Source organism: Elephas maximus, chromosome 3 (genome assembly GCF_024166365.1).
Source record: "Elephas maximus indicus isolate mEleMax1 chromosome 3, mEleMax1 primary haplotype, whole genome shotgun sequence".
Taxonomy (NCBI): domain Eukaryota; kingdom Metazoa; phylum Chordata; class Mammalia; order Proboscidea; family Elephantidae; genus Elephas; species Elephas maximus.
Window position 1 is genome coordinate 24,552,020 of NC_064821.1, and position 25,691 is coordinate 24,577,710.

General features: G+C 39.5%; 1 protein-coding gene across 1 annotated transcript; it reads left to right on the forward strand.

Annotated features, from left to right (window-relative positions):
* The first annotated feature begins 20,121 nt into the window (after positions 1–20,121).
* Positions 20,122–21,042, forward strand: LOC126072078 (olfactory receptor 18-like). The gene has a single exon (XM_049876748.1). It carries the CDS (start codon positions 20,287–20,289, stop codon positions 21,040–21,042), a length of 756 nt encoding a protein of 251 aa, XP_049732705.1. The 5' UTR covers positions 20,122–20,286.
* The last annotated feature ends 4,649 nt before the right edge of the window (positions 21,043–25,691 follow it).

The following is a 25,691-nucleotide window of genomic DNA, read 5'->3' on the forward strand; positions in this document are numbered from 1 at the left end:
ACCTAGAAAAGAAAGTGAATTAAGACTAAACTTGGACTACTCAGCAGAAACTATGAAGGCAAGAAGGCAATGGGATAACATATATAAAGCCTTGAAGAAAAGAAAAAAATTGCCAGACAAGAATTGTATATCCAGCAAAACTGCCTCTCAAATACGATGGCAAAATTAGGATATTTCCAGAGAAACAAAAGTTTTAGTGAATTTACAGAAACCAAACCAAAATTACAAGAAATAGTAACAGTAGTCCTTTGGTTAGAAAATCAATAACATCAGATAACAACCCAAAACTACCACACAAGAGAGAACAACCAGATATAAACCCAGATACGAAAATCACAAAAATAAATCAAGGCTAAAACACTCAAAACAGGGAAACAGAGACGTCATTATGTAAAAGATGACAACATTAAATCAATAGGGAATAAAAAAATACAGTCAGCAATCTTTCATATAGAGAGGAAGTCAAGGCAATATAAAGAAATAAAAGATTGGTTTAAACTTAGAAAAATAGGGGTAAATATTAAGGTAACCCACAAAGGAAACTAACAATCCTACACATCAAAATAAAAACCAAGAAAAACATACAGACTCAGCAAATACAAAGGCAACAACAATGAAAAACAGGAAAAGACAATATGTAAAGAAAAACGACTCAACACAGAAAATTAAGTGGGACAAAGAACTTGTCAACAACACAAAAGATATCAAAATGACAGGACTAAACTCATACCTATCCATAATTACGCTGAATGTAAATGGACTAAATGCACCAATAAAGAAACAGAGAGTGGTAGAAAGGATAAAAAAACACGATCTGTCTTTGTGCTGCCTACAAGAGACATGCATTAGTCTTAAGGACACAAACAAACTAAAACTCAAAGGATGGAAAGAAATATATCATGCAAATAACAATCAAAAAAGTGCAGGAGTGGCAACATTAATTTCTGACAAAATAGACTTTAAAGTTAAATCCACCACAAAGGATAAGGAAGGACACTATACAATGATCAAAGGGTCAATACACCATGAGGACATAACCAAAATAAATATTTACACACCCAATGACAGGGCTTCAAAATACATAAAACAAACTCTAAAAGCATTGAAAAGAGAGATAGACAGCTCCATAATAATAGCAGGAGACTTCAACACACCACTTTCAGTGAAGGCCAGAACATCCAGAAAGAAGCTCAATAAAGACACAGAAGACCTAAATGCCACAATCGACTGACTTGATCTCATAGACATATACAGAACAGTTCCCCAACAGCAGCCAAGTATACTTTCTTTTCCAATGCACATGGAACATTCTCCAGAACAGAACACATATTAGGCCATAAAGCAAGCCTTAACAGAATCAAAATCATCAAAATATTATAAAGCATCTTTTGTGACCATAAAGCCATAAAAGTAGAAATGAATAACAGAAAAAGAAAGGAAAAAAAAATCAAACCCATGGAAACTGAACAACACTGCTCAAAAACTCTTGGGTTATAGAAGAAATTAAGGATGGAATAAAGAGATTCATATGCCGGGGGCCAGCCTCAGCAATGAACAGGGTTACCAGAGGAGGGGTAGAGTTCGGCGAAAAAAGAATGAGCGGTAGAGTGTCTTATATTTTCATTCTGCAGAAAAAAAAAGGCTCTGCTCTTTATTTTTTACATGGTCTTTTATATCATAAGCTTACAAAAGCATAACATCGCATAATCAATAAAGGGGCAGTACAAGATATAATCATAAACATCATTTCCCAGAGACATAATTTTCCAAGTGACACATAGTACAGTTCCGCATACATACACAAGTACAATGAGTTTTTTGTTTAATTGAAGAGAATATTTTGTTGATATATTTTTACACAAAATAATAATTGACTTCATATTGCTTTACACTTATGCTTAATCTTGCAATACCTTCCACAGTTTTTATAACAATTAATCTTTTTGCAAAATCATTGTTACATAGGCTTTGTCCATCTTGTCCAGGGTGGTCAAGTTCCTGAAGCCCAGCCACTTTGGGTTACGTCATATTGTCCACGATTATGCCAAGGACAATTAGCCCAATCTCTATACCCAAAGACCAGTCAAGCGCAGCAGTGAGTGGGGTGGACGAGAAAGTTGACCTGTAATTGGCTGAGAGATTGGCTGAGAGAACTCACTACCTTTTGTTTTTCCACTTTTATGGGGTCATGTGTGGGTGGTGGTTTAATCACAAAAAAGGGCCTTGGTAAATACCAGGATTTCACCATCCTATTCTTGTTTTCCATAGTCGAGCTATTTGTTTTTCCCCTAAGACAACTTCATGTTGATCCCCAAGTAACACACGGGCTGTCCCTACCCGGGATTTCACCAGGGGATTATGAGTAGGACGCCCCCCGTCCAAAGGTCTCTAAATCTATAATGGAATTTTATGCTTATACATTCTGCTATACACAGGCTGAAAATGAAATAGAAACATAACACAGATGACAGAGATATTCCTGACTTTTCAGGAATTCTTCGATGTTTATGCTGGGGGCAGTGGGTGCAGAGAGGCTGCCCTTGCAGCCTGGCTCTTCCTGACTTTTCAGGAATTCTTCAATGTTTATGCTGGGGGCAGTGGGTGCAGAGGGGCCGCCCTTGCAGCCTGGCTCCCAGCATCTCCCCCTTTTTTATTTTTTAATTTCGCTAGATGAAGATCTGAAGCCACCTTTTGGATGGCTTGATTTAAGATTCGGAAGATGACTGGAAGAAAGAACAACAAAATCAAGAATAAACATAAAGAAATACCCGTGTTTAACAGAATGTTTTTAAGACTATGTTTTTGAATAAAGGAATTTAAGGAATCAATAAATTGTTTGGCTGTTTGAGAAGAGGAAAAATCTTTTTCTGCATTTGTAATATCTTGTATTTCCATATGTAATTTGTCAATATTAAAACTCAAATCGGAATGATTCCATATGCCCTGGATATGATTTTTGATTTTTTCCCAATTATGTATGGTAGTATTTACAGGCAGTGGAGTAACACAAATCCATCTGAAACTTACATGGCATCTCAAAGTAAGTCGCACTTTGAGATTAGTGATTTCTTGTCCTATATATAGAATTGCTTCTTCAAGGGCATTAACTTCTTGTTGTAATTTTCTATCAATGGCTTCTTGTGTGGCTAAGGCTAGAGTAATATTTTTACTTAAATTATTTACATAGTTTGCAGTATGAATCTGTTGTGTTAACGCCATAGCAGAAAGTGAAAGAGAAGTTGCTAAAGCTATGAGAGCGGAAATCCCCAGTATTAAAGCTGCTACAAACCGTTTGGCTCGAGATAAAATAGCAGAAGCTTGTTTTAAGGCTTCTAGGCCTGAATCATCATACCAATCTTCTTGTAAATGTACAGGAATCATAATATATTTTGGCTGTTGTAAAATCATCATACTTTCGACAGGAATTGCAGGATTTATACAACTGGTCAGTATACAATTTTCACAAGAACTAACATAATGTGTTTTCTTGTTTTCTATAACAATACTAGAGTGATTGTTGCGGCTAATTAATAACACATATGGAGCAGGTACACAAGCTTGAATATCAAAACTCTCATTATTAAAAGGACGGGACAAAGTGACATTGCCGGCAGCAGTTGCCAGTCTCCACAAAGATGGATGTACGTTACCCGTGAAGGTAGAAAGAATAGGGGGAACCCATCCATTTATATGCCAACGATTAACTTTTTGTGGGAGAGGGACTAAGGTATCTTGCCAATTAAAACGATATCGAGCTGATTGTAAAAATAGACGATAATCATCCTCAGGATTTAAAATACTACAATCAATAAGACGTGCAGACATTTTAGGCAAAGCATATACAACTTGTGAATTATACATACAATTTCTCCAAATAGGAAATCCTTTTGAAGGGTCAATCATAGTCCAATCTTGATTGCTCTTAGAATCCTCAGGAGGCGACTTATCACAGGTAGGAAAAAGAGGAGTGTGTACTTTTGGGATACCTTTAAGAAAGTCAGTTTTTTCTGGAAGGATGAGGCGTAGAGCCCATAATAATCTGTAAGGCTGTTGGTTTTAATTTCCATTAGGTGAGTCAGTAATCATTGATTTAAAGCCAAAAGGAATACAGCCAGGGATAGTTTTTCGCAAATTTCTTAATTGAATACAAATAGGAGGATTATCTGACATACCAGAATAGGAATAATTAGAATTAAAGCCCTGAGGGTTCCAAAATATGGTTTCGCCACCCAGTAATGCAGAATTATTAGTAAATACAGAGGGGGAAGGATCTTCCCAGGTGACGGGATGAAATATAGGAGGTTTTGGGACATAAGCCCAATGTATATCAGCCGTAACAACACATACCTGGCAGGAAATGATAGCGAGTATAGCCACAAAAAGAGTACCCGCATTTACGGGAATATGTTGATCTACGGTTAAGGTGTGAGCCAGATGAGTAAGTTTTTTGAGTTGGCCCCAAGTTGGGGGCTCAGCCGCAACGGTTCGATGGGTTCTTGAATAGGGAGTATATCTCTGGCTTCTCCACCGCACTTTGTCTCGAGATGAAGAGTTGTTGAGGTTTGTAGAGGGTTGTATAAAGTCAGTGAGAAGGGGTGGAGTAGAAGATGAAGAGGAGGAACTAGAGACAGGCGAAGGTGGGGGTGTAGATGGAGCATTTTCAAGAGACAGATTTCTCAGAATAGTCGTGGGAGGTGTTAGGTTTGTGAGCAGTGAGGGAGGAAGTGTTGGAGGATTTTTGGTGGTTTTTGGGTCTTGCATGTCTGATGAGTCTGTCGGGTATCCACAAAGGGGAAGTTTTGTCCTGTAGGAAAACACAAGCATAGCCTCTTCCACAAGAGATTAATGGGTCAGGTCTTTTCCATTTTCCATAACAAGAAACTACCCCCTGGGAAGCAGGTTTTTGCCAGCTGATACCAATCATAAGGAGTCATCCAGCTGGTTGACAGAATATCTATTAACGACAATGTGTATGGAGACAGGGGTCCATATTCTTTGCAGGCATTTTTAACCTCCTTGAGGAATTTATAAGAAAGAGGAGTCCATTCTGCATCCTCATCAAATTCCCCGCTATAATGTACTGGAAAGCACAAAGGGAGGGTAACGTCTCCCTCAGACAAGCCTTGTTTTAAGGCTGCTTTGATTTTTGATTTTCCTGCCAGAGAAGGAGGTGGGGGAGGTAAAGGTACTTTATTTCGAGGAGTAAAGGTGAATGATTTAACCTCATACTTTGGAGGCTGTGACTCAATTTGCAACTTTCGTAAAGGAAGAACAATATCCTCATCTTGATGATATCTAGCAGCCTCCTCCTTTAGATCAACTTGCTCCTCCGGGCTCAGAGTGTCATTTGTGATTGGATTAGATAGACCAACCAAGGGAGGGGCTGAAGGGGTAGATGCTACAGAAGGATGTTTCTGAAGCAGAGGTGTTTCTTCCTCCTCTAAAGTGGGGTCAGAGTCAGGATTGTCTAGTACTTGGAATGCTTTAACAGAATCGGGAGCTGGGTCAAGAGTATCTCTGATAAGCATCCATAGTGCAAAAGCATCAACAGGCACCCCCTCAGGACCACATCTAGTATAATATTTTTGTAGCTGTTCTCCCACAGCTTTCCATATGTCCAAATTAACCGAGCCTCCCTCTGGGAACCAGGGGCATTGTTCCTGAACAAAATGTAAAAACCGAGCTACTTGGCTTCTAGTCACTGCGGTTCCCCTTTTTTTGAGCATACACGTGATGATATCAATAAACAGTTTCCTTTCTGCAGAGGATGTTTGTCCCATAGTGTTTTTCTAGTATTCTCCTGCTTATACAGGGGTCTAACAACTTCTCATATGTTTTGCCTATCTTTCCTTTCCTATCCCCGTCCTCTCTAACGACGGGGTGGCTAAAGGGAGCTTTTCTCCTTTCTTATTTAGCTCTAGGCAACAGCCCTATCTACCCCGAGACGACAATGCTTACCTTCAGGTCCCTGTTCGGGCGCCAGTTGCCGGGGGCCAGCCTCAGCAATGAACAGGGTTACCAGAGGAGGGGTAGAGTTCGGCGAAAAAAGAATGAGCGGTAGAGTGTCTTATATTTTCATTCTGCAGAAAAAAAAAGGCTCTGCTCTTTATTTTTTACATGGTCTTTTATATCATAAGCTTACAAAAGCATAACATCGCATAATCAATAAAGGGGCAGTACAAGATATAATCATAAACATCATTTCCCAGAGACATAATTTTCCAAGTGACACATAGTACAGTTCCGCATACATACACAAGTACAATGAGTTTTTTGTTTAATTGAAGAGAATATTTTGTTGATATATTTTTACACAAAATAATAATTGACTTCATATTGCTTTACACTTATGCTTAATCTTGCAATACCTTCCACAGTTTTTATAACAATTAATCTTTTTGCAAAATCATTGTTACATAGGCTTTGTCCATCTTGTCCAGGGTGGTCAAGTTCCTGAAGCCCAGCCACTTTGGGTTACGTCATATTGTCCACGATTATGCCAAGGACAATTAGCCCAATCTCTATACCCAAAGACCAGTCAAGCGCAGCAGTGAGTGGGGTGGACGAGAAAGTTGACCTGTAATTGGCTGAGAGATTGGCTGAGAGAACTCACTACCTTTTGTTTTTCCACTTTTATGGGGTCATGTGTGGGTGGTGGTTTAATCACAAAAAAGGGCCTTGGTAAATACCAGGATTTCACCATCCTATTCTTGTTTTCCATAGTCGAGCTATTTGTTTTTCCCCTAAGACAACTTCATGTTGATCCCCAAGTAACACACGGGCTGTCCCTACCCGGGATTTCACCAGGGGATTATGAGTAGGACGCCCCCCGTCCAAAGGTCTCTAAATCTATAATGGAATTTTATGCTTATACATTCTGCTATACACAGGCTGAAAATGAAATAGAAACATAACACAGATGACAGAGATATTCCTGACTTTTCAGGAATTCTTCGATGTTTATGCTGGGGGCAGTGGGTGCAGAGAGGCTGCCCTTGCAGCCTGGCTCTTCCTGACTTTTCAGGAATTCTTCAATGTTTATGCTGGGGGCAGTGGGTGCAGAGGGGCCGCCCTTGCAGCCTGGCTCCCAGCATTCATAGAATCAAATGAGAATGAAAACATATCCTACCAGAACCTTTGAGACACAGCAAAAACAGCGCTCAGAGGTCAATTTATAGCAATAAATGCATACAACCAAAGAGAAGAAAGGGCCAAAATGAAAGAATTAACCCTACAACTCAAACAAATGGAAAGAGAACAGCAAAGATAACCCTCAAGCACCAGAAGAAAGCAGATAATAAAAATTAGAGCAGAATTAAACGTAATAGGGAATAGAAAGAAAATTGAGAGTTAACAAGACCAAAAGCTGGTTCTCTGAAAAAAAATCAACAAAATTAATAAACCATTGGCCAAACTGACAAAAGAAAAAGCAGGAAAGGAAGCAAACAACCCAGGTAAGAAATGAGGTGGGAGATGTTGCAACAGACCCAACTGAAATTAAAAGAATCATAACAGAACATTATGAAAAATTATACTCTAACAAATTTGAAAACCCAGAGGAAATGGACACATTTCTAGAAACACCACCTACCTAAACTAACACAGAGGTAGAAGAAATAAATAAGCCTATAATAAAGAAAAGATTGAAAGGTAATTAAAAAACTGTTCCCCCCCCCCCAAAAAAATAAGCCCTAGACCTGACGGCTTCACTGGAGAATTCTACCAGTCATTCAGAGAAGAGTTAACACGACTACTACTACTGAGGGTATTTCAGAGCATGGAAAAGGATGGAATACTCCCAAAACCATTCTATGAAGGTGACATACCCCTGATACCAAAACCAGGTAAAGACACAATAAAAAAGGAAACTTACAGACCTATATCCCTCATGAACTTAGATGCCAAAATCCTCAACAAAATTCTAGCCAATAGAATTCAACAACAAATCTAAAAATAGTAATAATAATTCATCATGACGAAGTGTGATTCATACCGGTATGCAGGGACGGTTCAACATTAGAAAAACAATCCATGTAATCCACCACATAAATAAAACAAAAGACAAGAGCCAAATGATCCTACCAATTGATGCAGAAAAGGCATTTGACAAAGGCCAACACTCATTCATGATAAAAACTTTCAGGAAAATTGGAATAGATGGGAAATTCCTCAACGCAATAAAGGGCATTTATACAAAGCCAACAGCCAATATCATCCTAAATGGTGAGAGTCTGAGAGCACATTCCCCTTGAGAACAGGAACCAGACAAATGTGTTCTTCATCACAATTCTTATGCAACATTGTGTTGGAGGTCCTAGCCATAGCAATTAGGCTAGAAATAGAAATAAGGGCATCCAAATTGATGAGGTAGAAGTAAAAGTATCTCTATTTGCAGATGATATGATATTATACACAGAAAACCCTTAAGAATCCACAAGAAATCTACTGGAACTAATAGAAGAGTTCTGCAGAGTGACAGGATACAAGATAAACATACAAAAATCAGTTGGATTCCTCTACCCCAACAAAGAGAACGCCGAAGAAGAAATCACCATATCAATACCATTTACAATAGCCTCCAAGAAGATAAAATACTTAGGAATAAATCTAACAATAGATTTAAAGGACCTATACAAAGAAAACTACAACACACTACTGCAAGAAACCAAAAGAGACCTACATAAGTGTAAAAACATTCCTTGCTCGTGGATAGGAAGACTCAACATTGTGAGAATATCTATTCTACCTAAAGCGATCTCCAGATGCAATGCAATTCCAATCCAAATTACAATGGAATTTTTTAAGGAGATGGAGAAAAAAAATCACCAACTTCATATGGAAAGTGAAGAGGGTCTAGATAAGTAAAGCATTATTGAAAAAAGAAGAATAAAGTGGGAGGCCTCACTCTACCTAATTTTAGAACCTTTTATTATACCACCACAGTAGTCAAAACAGCCTGGTACTGGTACAACAATGGATACGTAGACCAGTGGAACAGATTTGAGAATCCAGACATAAATTCATTCACCTATGATCAGCTGATAATTGACAAAGGCCCAAAGTCTGTTAAAACGGGAAAAGACAGTCTCTTTAACAAATAGTGCTGGCATAACTGGATATCCATCTGCAAACAAATGAAACAAGACCCATACCTCACATCGTACACAAAAACTAACTCAAAATGGATCAAAGACCTAAATATAAAATCTAAAATGATAAAGATCATGGAAGAAAAATTAGGGACAATGCTAGGAGCCCTAATACATGGCATAAAGAGTATACAAAACATTACTAACAATGCCCAAACACCAGAAGAGAAACTGGATATCTGGGAATTCCTAAAATCCAAACACTTATGCTCATTCAAAGACTTCACGAAAAGAGTAAAAAGGGAACCTATGGACTGTGAAAAATTTTTTGGCTATGACAAATCCGATCAGAGTCTAATCTCTAAAATCTGTAAGACACTGCGAAACCTCAAGAACAAAAATAAATAACCAATTAAAAAATGGGCAAAGGATATGAACAGACCCTTCAACAAAGAAGTCGTTCAGGCAGCTAACAGATACATGAGAAAAAGCTCATGGTCATTAGCCATTAGAGAAATACAAATCAAAACTACAATGAGATACCTTCTCACCCCGACAAGGCTGTCATTAATTCAAAAAACACAAAATAATAAATGTTGGAGAGGTTGTGGAGAGGCTGGAACATTTATACACTGCTGGTGAGAATGTAAAATGGTATAACCACTTTGGAAATCTATTTGGCACTTCCTTAGAAAGCTACAAATAGAACTGCCATATGATCCAGCAATCCCACTACTTGAAATATATCCTAGAGAAATTAAGAGCCTTCACATGAATAGATATATGCACACCCATGTTCATTGCAGCACTGTTTACAATAGTAAAAAGATGGAAGCCACCAAAGTGCCCTTCAATGGATGAATGGATAAAAAACTTATGGTATATTCACACAATGGAATACAACCCAACGATAAACAACTATGGTGAATCTGTGAAACATCTCATAACATGGAGCAATCTGGAAGGCATTATGCTGAGTGCAATTAGTCAGTAGCAAAAGGACAAATATTGTATGAGACCACTATTATAAGAATGCAAGAAAAGGTTTAAACACAGGAGAAAACATTCTTTGATGGTTATGAGGGTGAGGAGGGAGGGAGGGAAAGGGGTACTCGGTAATTAGACAAAATTATTTTAGGTCAAGGGAAGGACAGCACACAATAAAGGGGAAGTCAACACAACTGCACTAATCCAAAAGCTAAGAAGTTTCCTGAATACAACCAAACACTTTGAGGGACAGAGTAGCAGGGCCAGGGGTCTGGAGACCATGGTTTCAGGGGCATCAAAGTCAGCTGGTGTAACAAAGTGTATTAAGAAAACGTTCTGTATCTCACTTTTAAGACCCTCTGGGGTCTTAAAAGCTAGAAAGCAGCCATCTAAGATCCATCAATTGGCCTCAATTCACCTGGAGCAAAAGGGAATGAAGAACACCAAAGACACAAGGAAAATATAAGCCCAGGAGAAAGAAAGGGCCACATAAACCAGAGACTATACCAGCCTGTGACCAGAAGAACTAGATGGTGCCCGGCTACCCCCAATGACTGTCCTGACAGGGAACACAATGGAGAATCCTTGATGGAGCAGGAGAAAACTGGGATGTAGACCTCAAATTCTAGTAAAAAGACTAGACTTAATGGTCTGACAGACTGGAGGGACCCTAGAGGTCATGGCCCCCAGACTGTTAGCCCCAAACTAAAACCATTCTTGAAGCCAACTCTGCAGCCAAAGATTAGACTGGACTATGAGACATAAAATGTTACCGGTGAGGCGTGTATTTCTTAGCTCAAGTAGACACATGAGGCTATGTGGGCAGCTCCTGTCTGGAGGTGAGATAAGAAGGCAGAGGGGGACAGGAGCTGACTGAATGGACAGGGGAAATACAGGGTGGAGTGTGGTGTCACATTGTAGGGAGAGCAACTAGGGTCACATAACAATGTGTGTATAAGTTTTTATATAAGAAACTGACTTGAATTGTAAAAGTTCACTTAAAGCACAATTAAAAACAACAATAAAAAAGACTTCAAGAGTTCCAGACACAAAGATATCTAAGTAAAAATACATTCTAGAGTGAAGTGAGACCTCCCTAGTTAAATGTAAATCAGAAGCTCCTGGGGATATTTGTTGAAGTTGTGCTTGGGATGGCTATGACAGGCCTAGTATCAATGGGAGAACTCTGCTGGTGTTGGAGAAACTGGAGAGGCTTCTGACTGCAAGGCCAGGAGCAGCATGGTGGGGCTTGTAGGAATTCTATCATGTGCCTCTTTCTCTCCAGGGAATGTTTGCCGACAGCATAGTAGAAGGACAGATTGGTACTATGCTGGAAATCAGAGGGATCTGTCTAGAGTCTAGCTGTGCTTAGAGCCAACTGTTCTTATCGAGAGTGAAGTGTGAAGCCTGTGTAGTGTGTAGCTTCTAAGATTCTCCCAATGCTGCCTACCTCCTGTATTCACACTATTGTGAATAATCATCCTGTTGAGTGTATGCTGGAATTAGTTATCTGCTTCCAACAAACAGAATTTGGAAAACTATTGGGATATCGCTTCCAACATTGGAAAGAATCTGGCTGTCATCTTGCCAGCCCCTTCCTCCTTTCCACCCAGCTCATTCTGATGAAAGCCAGCTTCTGTGTTGCTAGCTGCCTGATGGAGTTGTCCATGTGGTCAGAAGATGAGGGAGACCTCTGGCCAAAAGCCTGTGAGGAACAAATCCTGCCAGTTGACACCTGAGCAACCTTGGAATTGGATCCTCATCTAGTCAACCCTTGAGAGGACTACAGCCCATGCCAACATTTTAAATGCAGCCTTCTGTGAGGCCCACAGAGGTATTTAGAGGAAGGATCAAGTTACCAAGTAAGTATGACAAAATAAATAGTTTCCCAAAGTACAGACATACATTAGCTACACAGAAAAATTAGACCGGGTGCTGTTATTCAAATTAGCAAAAAACTACAAAATTGCCAGTGTATAAAATCCCAAATCACATGCAAGGGCTACAGAAAAGAAGATAGGAAGTTCTACTTAATGAAACAAATATTAATTCAGAAAATGGAAATAGTATCAGGTTCTTGGAATAGAAGACCTGTTGTTGTTGTTGTTGTTAGGTGTTGCCGAGTCAAATTTGACTCATACTGACCTGCTGTGACAGAGTAGAACTGCCCCATAGGGTCTTCTAGGCTGTAATCTTTATGGGAGCAAACTGCCAGGTATTTCTACTGTGGAGGAGCTAAGTGTGTTACAACCAACAACCTTTTGGTTGGTAACCAAGGGTTTTAACAACTGTGCCACCAATGGCTACAGAATACTTACATGGCTTTTTTTTTTTGGTAATTTTTATTGTGCTTTAAGTGAAAGTTTACAAACCAAGTCAGTCTCTCATACAAAAACTTATATACACCTTGCTATATACTCCTAGTTGCTCTCCCTCTAATGAGACAGCACACTCCTTCCCTACACTATTTTCATGTCCATTTGGCCAGTCTCTGACCCCCTCTGCCCTCTCATCTCCTCTCCACACAGGAGCTGCCCACATAGTTTCATGTATCTACTTGATTCAAGAAGCTCAGTCCTCACCAGTATCATTTTCTATCCCATAGTCCAGTCCAATCCCTGTCTGAAGAGTTGGCTTTGGGGATATTTCCTGTCTTGGGCTAACAGAAGGTCTAGGGACAATGACCTCTGGGGTCCTTCTAGTCTCAGTCAGACCATTAAGTCTAGTCTTTTTACGAGAATTTGGGGTCTGCATCCCACTGCTCTCCTGCTACTTCAGGGGTTCTCTGTTGTGTTCCCTGTCAGGGCAGTCATCGGTTGTAGCCAGGCACCACCTAGTTCTTCTGGTCTCAGGCTGATGTTTTCTCTGGTTTATGTGGCCCTTTCTGTCTCTTGGGCTTATAATTACCACCGCATAGTATTCTTAATCCTCTCTAAATTACACTATTCATTCAATGGGTTTGAAGATATTAAATCACACACTGATTTTTCAATTGAAAAATTTTTAAATGTGTCTGATTTTTATGTTATGACTTCTGTAACTGGGAAGTTAGAGGTAAGGAATACAGGTGAGCCTCCTCCTTAGAATGGCAGGGCCCAGATACCAGGGACATTCACTTTCTCCTCTTCCTGCTTCATTAATGTTAACAAGTCTTTAGAGAATTAGAATAACTTGAACCAGTTTGGTTAATTGTAAGTTCTGGGCATTGAGCTCTCAAGGCCATACAACTATATATAACACACTTACAGCTTCCAGCCCTTCAGTTCGCCAGTCCCACTCCAGTGAGCTTCATACCTGTGTCTCTCCTCTCGAGTCGTCATCTTCTTCAGGAGGCCCTTACCTGAGTCTCTCTTTCTGCCAGTCCTGAGGAAGAAGCCTCAGCCCTCAAGCCCATCAGGCAGGAGAGGGGTGATGGACCCATGCTCCTTGGTCATGCCCCAGCAGAGACCCAGCACAATTCAGTGAGTGCCGTGGGAGACTGTGAATACAGAGGGGCTGGGAAGCATTGTTTCCTCCTGATCAGGACAAACAGCACACTTGGGATGGCCAGATGGGAGCCCCGGCAGTGCTGAGTTTCAGCTCAGAGGGCCGTGACGTTTCCGTTCCTTGTTTTGGTAGGGGTCCAAGAAAGCTCATTTAGAGTTTTAATTTCTTCTACATTGGTTCTGTGTCCTGTAGACACTTCTCCATTAGCATAGGAAATGGGTCCCTCTTTTTTTTTTTTTTTCACATATACCCTAAACACTTCAAAATGATCTTGTAGATGATTTTAATGACAATGATGAGGATGTTTACAGTGACCACAGTATTGTGAATGTTTATTGAAGGCTGTGCAGTGCCAGGATCTGAGCTAAGTTTTCTATGTAACTTGTTTCCTTTTTGTGTACAACCACACCCAGAAAAGAGCAACATACAGTTATTATCATTTCATAGAATAGAAAAATTGCACAGACTTTTCTTTGTAACCTCTTCCAGGTAATGGGCCAGCAAATATTGAAGCCAGGTTTGAATCCAGGCAGTGTGACACCAGACACAGGGTACATGGCCATATTCTCCCTTGTCAACCCACCCCCGACATTTTTCTTCCCTGGTTGTCGCTCCAGGTACAGACCCCCTGCTCACTGTGCTCTTTCGAGGCAGTTTCTGCTAGACCACAGTAGACAGCAGTGGGTGTCTCTTGGTGCCTCGACTTTCCAAGGATAGTTAACAATACAGGAGGGGATCACATCATGTCTTGGCAGATGATAGATCTAAACACACTTTTCTCTTGCTCCTTTTCCTGGATTTTTTCTCAGCTGCCCAGTTCCTTCTTCATCCTTGTAATTTAGCCCAACTCAGTCTCAGTCATACACAAAGTCAGGATCTTGGGTTCCCCTCCTAGTCAGGAAGCTGGAATGAGTTTAAAGGTATAACTTAGATGTATCTTTGGTTAAGTTCCCTGGACTTCAGCTTTAAATATTTTGAAATAAGAGGAAACAGAGTAAAGATAGTTAGTGTATGGGCCTCAATGACAAACAATTTAATAGTGAATCCTATCTGTTCTACTTATGATCTGTGTGTCATGGGGCAAGTTCTTAGTATCTCTCAACCTCTACATTGCCACCCTAATTTACTCACAGATGATAGAGAGATCTGCGTTGCCGTAAGGATTGAACCTACAATGGATATTACCCAGAAACCCAGTGCTGTTAAGTCGATTCTGACTCATAGCGACCCTATAGGACAGAATAGAACCGCCCCATAGAGTTTCCAAGGAGCACCTGGCGGATTCAAACTGCTGTCCCTTTGGTTAAAAGCCATAGCACTTAATCGCTACACCACCAGGGTTTCCAGATGGATATTACATATGTGATTAAATATGTGATGGATGCATATAGTCAGGGCACATTAATTTTGCATATTATTATTAATATAAATTAGATGAAGCTTCATACCATTCAACTAAAGTATCCTGTGATCTGAAAGTTTTGTTTTGTCTGAATCCCTGTAGAAGCATTTTATTTTCATCCTTATACAAGAATGTATAAGAATGCTTGGAAGGAAACAACTGAATCTTATTCATTTCTGATTTCCCAGAGCCTATCATGTGCTTGGCGCGAGTAGGATACAACCACAATGACAACAAATATGAGTTAAATATGGAATAAACTTTTGGTTCCTTTGTTCCTTAGTTCACAGGATCCAAGTATAGGCTGTATTGCTTCCATGCTGAGTGCTTTCTTGCCTGTGTTTTCATCTCTCCAAGGATGTCCCATTGGACTGTTGTTGTTGTTAGGTGCCATCGAGTTGGTTCCGACTCATAGTGACCCTACATACAACAGATCAAAACACTGCCAGTCTCTGCACAATCATTATGATTGTTGTTATGCTTGAGCCCGTTGTTGCAGCCACTGAGTCAATCCATCTCATTGAGGGCCTTCCTTTTTTTTTTGCTGAACCTCTACTTTACCAAGCATGATGTCCTTCTCCAGGGACTGATCCCTCCAGGTAACATGTCCAAAGTATGTGAGACATAGTCTCGTCATCCTTGCTTCTAAGAAGCATTCTGGCTCTACTTTTTCCAAGACAGATTTCTTTGTTTTTTGGCTGTCCACGGTATATTCAACATTCTTCACCAACACCATAATTCAAAGTTGTCAATTCTTCAGTCTTCCTCATTCATTGCCCAATTTTCACATGCATATGAGGTAATTGAAAATATCATGGCTTGGGTCAGGTGCATTTTAGTCCTCAAAGTGACTTCTTCCCTTTTTAACACTTTAAAGAGATCTTTCGCAGCAGATTTGGCCAATGCAATGCTTTGTTTGATTTATCGACTGCTGCTTCCATGGGTGTTCATTATGGATCCAAGTAAAACGAAATCCTTGACCACTTCAATCTTTTCTTTGTTTATCATGATGCTGCTGATTAGCCCATTTGTGAGGATTTTTGTTTTCTTTATGTTGAGGTGTAATCCATTTGAAGGCTGTAGCCTTTGATCTTCATCAGTAAGTGCTTCAAGTCCTCTTCACTTTCAGCAAGCAAGGTTGTGTCCCATAGGACCAGAGACAAGAAAAAATAGGGCATGATTATGTCCATATCATGGACTTTCTATGGGACCTATTTATTTAATAGAATGCACGGCATTCAACTATTTTCAAAAAATTGTGGAGATTTACAAAGAAATAAAAACCGAAAAGGAAAGAGAAGGAGAAAGAAAATCTTATTGTGTGAATCTAGGCACATGCTATGATTTCAATATATTCTATGTTTGAACTTCCTGGGACATATTAGATTTCTATTTTTCTCACGTAAACAAACAACCTAGGGTTGTATTTCAACAATAAACCCACTACCCTCATATTGATAAAAATTCTGATTAAAAAACTAAACTTGTGAGGAGTGTGCTTCTTAGTTCAATCAGATACGCTAGACCAAATGGGCGGCTTCTATTTGGAGGCAGGTTGAGAAGGTAGGAAGGGACAGAAACTGGTTGAATGGGCACAAGAAACCCTGGGTGGAAAGTGAGAGTGTGCTGTCACATTGCAGGGATTTCAACTGTTACATAACAGTATGTATATAAATAGTTGCATGAGAAATTAACTTGTGCTGTAAACTTTTACATAAAGCACAGTAAAAAATAAAGGAAAAAAACAACGTCCAAGAATTTATTAAGTACCTAACCTTTGTTAGCTGCCAAGCAATCCTAGAGGTGGGTATTATTCACTCTATTTCCAGGAGAAAGAGGTTGAGAGATTTGCAAGCTCTCCAAATTTAGTTAGTGAAAGATATGGGATTAGGACCTTGTCCTCCTGATTCCTAGTCCAGGGCTCTGTCTACTCAACCACAGCTGAATGATTGTGTTTCCTTTCAGATGAGCAAATGGAGACTGAACCATTGACTCTTCCTTTTACAACTTGGTGAGCTGATCTATGAAATAAAAAAAAAAAAAAGCCAAATGGCTTACAGGGAAATTTGTAGCCTGAATATTGTGGATCGCTGGGTTTTCTACGAATAGCAATGCATTTTACTGCATTGGTATTACCCTTTGCCCTCGAGTGATTCCAACTCATAGTGACCCTACAGAGTAGAACGGCACCATGGAGTTTCCAAGGAGCACCTGGTAGATTCGAACGACCGACCTTTTTGGTTAGCAGCCGTAGCACTTAAACGCTTTGCCACCAGTGTTTCCCTTATTTACTGTAAAAAACAGGAAGGTAATTTTCATGTGGATCTATCATGGAATGACCATTACCTGTCAACTTTCATGGATACCTGATTCCATGCCTTGAAATAAGAACATGTAGTTGCATCTGACTTTGTACTGCTGAACAAATGTTGGCAATTATAGTAAATTTGGGCATGCAACATTTTACACCTCAAATGACTATGTTCCATGCACACACAGAAATTCTCAACTGAGAATAATAAATTCATAAATTATAAATCGTGAATAATAAATAAATGAAATATATTCAATTGCAAATAATATGGTGATTGGAACAAGAATTTTACTTTGATGGTCTTAATAAGAAATTGACATAAAATGATCCTTTGCTCAGCAATACCATGCACCATTTAAAGGGTGTGAAATAGATGTATGTACTTCCCAGAGACAGTTACAATGCAACGTTGTAGTAAACGAGAAATGTTATGAAAGAATATGTGTAGGATAATACTCTTTAGGTATTTTTTTCAAGAAAACTGGTTATAGTTACATAAATTAATATTAATATGAAAATTTGAGAGGAAAATATGCCCACAAAATTTATTACAGTGGTTGCCTTTTGGGGAGCAGGTGTATGGAGGGATAGGATCATACATCGAGAACAAGAAAGCTCAAGTTTTATTGGTAATATTTAAACTCTAAAATATGAGTTATGAAGCAAATATCATTAAATGTTTGTATAATTAATGTTGGGATTGGGTATTAATGATAATAATAGATCATATTAATAAACTTACTAAGTGCCTGGCAATAATGTAAAGCAATGGTTCCCAACCCTGGCTGTACTTCAGGATGACCAAGGAACTCACATGTAGCATCTGATTTCATGGGTTCATCACTATATTTCAAAAGATCCAGAGATAATTATGATGACATTGAGAACCACTGGTGTAAGCACTTAATATGTATTATTTAATCTAATTTTTTTCTACAACTCTGAACATTAGGTTTAATTAATATATATATTTCAACAAATATGCAAATTACCAGTGTGTTATTTCATGTAATCCTCTGTTCTTTTCACTTTTACATTTTCCCAAATTAAATCATATTGCACCTTCTGAGACAAATGAAGAAGTGAGTTGCCATCAGGGAGCTGAAATGGGGAGAATTCCAATCCTCCTGATAAGCAAGGATTGACTTGGAAAGCTCTTCAGTAGGCCTAAGATGGCTGGGTTTCAAACCTGGCCTTGGAATGGTGGGAGTCCTAATTTCTTCAATTGTAGATAGGAGTGTTGATTTGATAAGGAAACAACACTTTGTAAACATTTAGGGTGAAAAACATATTCCATCATTTTAACAAGTCGATAGAGAATGGAAACAAATAAAGGAAAAAACCAACTGAACCGCAGACATTTCCCTGAGATGGTGCAGCATGGATGCAAATACCAGTGTCTACACAGTGAAAAATAGGCACAGAGTGTTCCTGAAAAGTAAATTGTTGTTTAATCATTGGTGCATTTTACACTAATGCCATCTTTGGAATCAGCAATGATGCGTGACTTTGTGCATTTACCAAACCGTCGTTACAAAATTTAATGTCCACTAAACCTAAGGGAGAGAGTATAAATATTTTAAAATATTTTTAAAGGCAACCCACATATTTGAATGACCATGTATCTCCGTATAAGATGGATGTCAGAAAACCAAAGAAAGGTGAAAATAATTGACATATAAACAAGTCGCTAGTTACGAATGTTTTATTTTAATTTAGAATCCAGCTATTGAGTTCCCTGGGTGAAGCAAACGGTTTGAGCTAAACCACTAATCTAAAGGTTGGTGTTTTGAACATACCATTTAGTGCCATGAAAGAAAATCCTGGTGATCTGCTCTGTAAAGATTAAAAGACAAGATAACCCTAAAGGCCAAAAAAGCCAGTGCTGTCGAGTCGATTCCGACTCATAGCGACCATATAGGCCAAAGTAGAACTGCCCCACAGAGTTTCCAAGGAGAACCTGGCGGATTCGAACTGCCGACCTTTTGGTTAGCAGCCATAGCACTTAACCACTACGCCACCAGGTAAGAGAGAAAGAGATAACCCTATGGGGCAGTTCTATTCTGTAACACATGGGGTTGCCATGTGTGGGAATCAAATCAATGGCAACTGTTTTTTGTTTGTTTTTTAATGTGGTCATATTCCTTATTTATTGTTTTATAGATATTCCACATCAGGGGAATTTATTGTACTGTACTTGGATAAAATAAAGTACATTTGACTACATTTAAAAAGAATGACCATTTGCCATTGATTCTAACTCATGGCGATACTATGTGTGTCAGAGTAGAACTGTGTTCCATGGGGTTTTCAATGACTGATTTTTGGGAAGTAGATCACCAGGCCTTTCTTCTGAGGTGCCTCTGGTGGACTCCAACCTTTTGGTTAGCAGCCAAGTGTGTTAACCATTTGCCCACCCTAGGGCTGCAAGTGCTTCTTAGTGGCCTTTAACTGAAATGATTGCTTTCTCATTGCCTATGTTTTCCTGATAGAGGTGACTGATATTTTGCTCTGTTTATGAATTTGTTATCTTAAAATATCCTTGCCATTCTTACATTCTTTAGCCTAGCATCTCTAAAGTGGTTATGTACAAAAACTGGTGAACAGCACAGAAAACACTAAGGAAAGATTTCTGAGAAGTACACGGGTTGGATTTGCTACAACTGAGTAATATGGCTGAAGATACTGGGGTGTTAGGTCCTTAAGCCTGAATCTTGTGAATTTGTGTGCTTTACTTGTGATTTTCTTGAATTCAAAATATAGAAACAGTGTTAGGTGTTTCTTGTTTCCTTTAAACAATCCTCTTTTCTTTTTCCAAAAGCTGTATCAGGTACACAGAGCCATGGAATCTAACAGGTGTTGCAGAATTCCTCCTACTGGGCCTCTCTGAGGATCCAGAACTGCAGCCACTCCTCTTTGGGCTATTCCTGTCCACGCACCTGATCACTGTGACTGGGAACCTGCTCATCATCTTGGCAGTCACCTCTGACTCCTATCTCCACACCCCTATGTACTTCTTCCTCTCCAACCTGTCCATGGCTGACATCGGTTTCATTTCCACCACAGTCCCAAAGATGCTAGTGAACATCCAGACACAGAACAAATCCATCACCTACGCGGGCTGCCTGACACAGGTGTCCTTTTCTTATCTCTTTGGATGTCTGGACAGTCTGCTCCTCACTGTGATGGCTTATGACCGGTTTGTGGCCATCTGTCACCCCCTGCACTACACAGTCATCATGAACCCCCGCCTCTGTGGCTTGCTAGTTTTGCTATCTTTTTTCATCAGCCTTTTGAATTCCCAGCTGAACCTTTCAATGGTGTCACAACTTACCTTCTGTACAGATGTGAAGATTCCTCATTTCTTCTGTGACCCTCCTCAGCTCCTCAACCTTGCCTGTTCTGACACTTCCACAAATACCATATTACTGTATTGTACCGGTGCCATCGTTGGTGGTGTTCCAGTTTCAGGAGTACTTTTCTCTTACACTCAAATTGCTTTATCCATTTGGAGAATCTCATCTTCATGTGGGAAATATAAAGCCTTTTCCACCTGTGGATCTCACCTGTCAGTCATTTGTTTATTTTATGGAACAGGCATTGGAGTGTACCTCAGTTCAGTTATCTCCCCTTCTGCCAGGAAGGGTGCAGTGGCCTCAGTGGTGTACACCGTGGCCACCCCCATGCTGAATCCCTTCATCTACAGCCTGAGGAACAGAGACATCAAGAGAGCTCTGAAGAGGATTCTTAGGAGATCAACCTAATATCAACACTTGTGCCATCTTTTTGGGTATGTGGGTTAGAAATGGAAACCCTGGTGGCATAGTGGTTAAGGGTTTGGCTGCTAACCAAAAGATCAGCCATTTGAATCCACAGGTGCTCCTTAGAAGCTCTGTGGGGCAGTTCTACTTTGTCCTATAGGATGGATATGAGTCAGGATCTACCAGATGGCAATGGGTTAGGTTTGGGTTGGAAATGACAGCAAACTGAACATCTGCAGCCAGAAGTCTTGCCTTTTTGGCTACATAATTTTTGTAGCTCTCATAGATTTCAATCTGAAGATTTCATATCTGAAGTTTGCTTCTTTTGTCACATCTTTAATTGCATAGAGGAAGTATTCTGGGATATGTCAGTCTGCATGACCAAATCCCATTATAGCTGTGGAGCCTTTTTTAGCTTCTCATCTATGACCCAGGCTTCCTGGTAAAATGCACACATCTATTTTTATGTACTTATAATCTTCATCCTTTACCATAATTTATATGTGTATATGTATATTTTTATAATCTTCATCCTTTACCATAATTAATATGTATCGCTGAGACTACTTTTGCATCTAACAGAACCGTACATGGAGGTTATGTGTGAGAATGCACATCACTGGTCCCAAACCTGAATTTCATGATGTAATCATCTGGAAAGCCTAAAAAGTTGATGCCTTTGTCCCACCACTACAGATTCTGATTTAATTGGGCCAGTATGTGGCTTGAGCATAAGATTTTTAAAGCACCACAGGTGGTTCTACTGTACAGCCAAGGTGAGAACAACTCACCTTTTCAGACTTCTCTTTCAAAGATGGCTAGTTTTTCATGGGTCTTTTACTCCCCCTGAATGATGCTGAAGACCTGAAAGTGATCAGAGCTCACAAGGGGAAAGATATGAAAGAACTTACCTGAACAAGAGGCAAGCGATTTTTCTCAATATTCTTGATGATATTTCTTCTCATATCTTCTCCCTCTACATCATGTTTTTGTTAAGAGCTCTTGAGTCGCCTCCCTGACACGTGGTGACACCATGCACAACAGAAGAAAATGCTGCCCAGTCCTGTACCGTTCCCATGATCAATTGTGGGTATGAACATAGTGAACCATGGGGTTTTCATTGACTGATTTTTGCAGGTAGATTGCCAAGCCTTTCTTACTAGTTCATGTTAGTCTGGAATCTCTGACGAAGCCTGTTCAATATTTTAGCAGCACATAAGTCCCTACTGACAGGTGGTGGCTGCCCATGAGGTACACTGGTTGGGAATTGAACCTGGTCTTCAACATGGAAAGGGAGAATTTCAGCAATGAATCACCACTGCCTCTGCCCTGCACACCATACAGTTGGCCATGTGTGCTTGTTAATAAGCCATTACGTCCCTTATCAAAATCCACTCTTCTATACTTTGTGATGCTCAGGCAGAAGAGGAGAGGATTTTTAAACCACTGTCCTGATTTCCCATTTGGTTTTATTGTTACGTCTTCCCATAATGATCAGTAATGGTTACCACATCCTAATAAGCCTGACGTTTTTCCTTATACCTGTTTCCTTAGACCTTGGTGTAGTGGCTTCTTTCTGCAGTTACTATCTGTGTATTGCCGCATTGCTCATTTTTTGCCTTTCAGTCCTTGTATAAGTATTTTACCAGTTTCCTGTATGAAATGATTTCATGGCGTTTGCACTTTTCTTTATTGATTCCCAACTGATAAATTGTATTTAGGGACTAAAACTATTTGTGAAGTGTCAAAAATTGGAACATCACAAAGCATGCTCAGGAAAACAAGGTGGTTGTAAATGATATGTCTTGGTCAAGGTTGTACAAACAAGGATTAAAGGGGTGGTATCACAAATCCAATTGCTGTGGCTCTAGTGGAGTTCCATGATCATTACTTCACCAAATCATTATGAAAAAATCAAATGTTATTTTTCCATAGCCCAGGATTGCAAAGGGTCTTGTCTCCACTGAAGGGGAGCTCTTGCCTTTCACTTGTAACAGCTTGATTAAGACATTACTGTGTTACCATGTTTCATTGTCTTTGGGTTCCTTTTTTGTTCTACTACCTGGGTATGCTTCTCTCCTTTAGAGATATTCACATAATTTCTGAGGAAGCAACTTGGGGCTCTCTGAATATCTGCCCAGTAAATAATTTACTCTGCCTCTTACCACTGAGTTAAATTCCCTACAAATTTTCCTGATGAGAAACTTTGATAAAGGAGAATGGACTGCACTGGACAGAGGATGAGGCCAGACCAGCTTGTGGGAAGATATAGCTCTCATTAAAAATCATGAAAGTAGTGTATTCATTCTCTGGTTATGGTTAACTGCAATGAGACTTTACGAGTCCCTAGAACCAGATTGCGCATCCAGTTCTGCAAACCTAGGGATGCCCCCCAAAAATTGACACATCCAAGGTAAAGTTTCTTTTTAATGTCTCATGGTAGGCTCTTCTCAAAGGTAATCTTTTCTTTTTCCTCTTTAACCTTCGAGGCCTAAAATGGATGGTACAAGTTGATTCATTCTATGAATGGGGAAAAGACTGGAAGGAAATATGTGAGAGTTTCCTAATGGCTATCAGAAAGTGGTGTATTTATCTTTGATATGGGAGAGGAACCACAGATAACAGGAAGGGTGTGGGATTTGATGGCACATCTCCAACCAGACCTTGGCTTATAAACTGGACACTTTTGGAAACTCAGTGCACCTCATTGAGCCTCAGAGTCCTCATCATCAAATTGAGGTTAATAGTGCTAACCTCCCAAGGCCATTGCAATGACTAAATATAATGTTGTCAAGGTTGGATCAAATGGCAATTTCCCATCATAGGGTAGCCCTTAACATCATTTTAAAGAAGTGCATTTTAAGTGTGCACTTCAAGAATTCAAAAAGACCTTGATTTTACAAACTGCGATTTTCAGCATAATATAAAACATCTTTCTGTTTAACTTCTCTATAGCTGTAATAACAAAAGCACTTGTCTGAGAGAGTGATTAAGAGGGCGTAATCAAAAGTACTGATTAGAACGGTGTTTAGTACATATAACAGATCAATTAGTGGGCACTAACATAGTCACCATATGGGTAGGCCAATGAAATTTTTCAACTAATGGATTTTGCGGAGAAAATATTTGATTTTCAACATTAGCTCCTCTACCTTATTAGCTTTGTGGACTGGGACTTGTTATTAAAGTCTCATGGTGTCCAGTTCTTCATTTTAAATGATACTTAGCATACAACCCTGTAAGGATTAAACAGATAATGTACATGCATGGAGAGTAAATATAGATACCATTCCATTGTCATCTACTCTATGACTGATGTAGTTCAAATAAATTATTTAAACTCTTAGTGTGGTTTATCCTGGTTACCTGACAGGCCATTACAATGCATCTTTACAGAATAAGACCTTGAATAGTGCAGGGGCAGAGACTGGATATCATTTGTCTACACACTCAAAATATAGCTCAGTGAAGCCAGAGATTAGTCCTCTCTCCATTGTATTATATTGGATAAAATATTCACTATCTTATAAGAAAAGGTGAAGACATTTTGAATCAATACATCTTGTATTTTCCTTCCTGCCTGGAGCACTGTACCTTCCACAGAGATCTTTAAGAGCTCCTGAAGGAAGAAATGTATAATTTGTTTGTTTTTTATTATTATGGATATTTGATGGGATCTATTTTTTTTATTATTCCATTTACAAGATTAAATAGGTATGGTGAAAGAATACAACCCTGACGCACACCTTTCCTGACTTTAAACCAATCAGTATCCCCTTGTCCTGTCTGAACAACTGCCTCTTGACCCACGTAAAGGTACCTCATGAGCACAATTAAGTGTTCTGGAATTCCCATTCTTCGCAATATTATCCATAATTTCTTATGATCCACACAGTCGAATGCCTTTGCATAGTCAATAAAACACACGTAAACATCCTTCTGGTATTCTCTGCTTTCAGCCAGGATCCATCTGACATCAGCAATGATATCCCTGGTTCCACGTCGTCTTCTAAAACCAGCCTGAATTTCTGGCAGTTCCCTGTCGATATACTGCTGTAGCCGTTTTTGAATGATCTTCAGCAAAATTTGGTTGCTTGTGATATTAACAATATCGTTCTATAATTTCCACATTCGGTTGGATCACCTTTCTTGGGAATAGGCATAAATATGGATCTCTTCCAGTCACTTGGCCAGAAAGCTGTCTTCCATATTTCTTGTCATAGACGAGTGAGCACCTCCAGCGCTGCATCTGTTTGTTGAAACATCTCATTGATATTCCATCAATTCCTGGAGCCTTGTTTTTTGCCAATGCCTTCAGAGCAGCTTGGACTTCTTCCTTCAGTACCATCAGTTCCTGATCATATGCCACCTCTTGAAATGGTTGAATATTGATGAATTCTTTTTGGTATAATGACTCTGTGTATTCCTTCCATCTTCTTTTGTTGCTTCCTGCGTCATTTAATATGTTCCCCGTGGAATCCTTCACTATTGCAACTTGAGGCTTGATTTTTTTCTTTAGTCCTTGCAGCTTGAGAAATGTTGAGCGTGTTCTTCCCTTTTGGTTTTCCATCTCTAGCTCTTTGCACATGTCATTATAATACTTTACTTTGTCTTCTCAAGACGCCCTTTGAAATCTTCTATTCAGTTCTTTT

Coding starts and splice junctions, on each gene's coding strand:
- LOC126072078 (XM_049876748.1), top strand. CDS start 20,287: ATGTACTTCTTCCTCTCCAACCTGTCCATGGCTGACATCGGTTTCATT.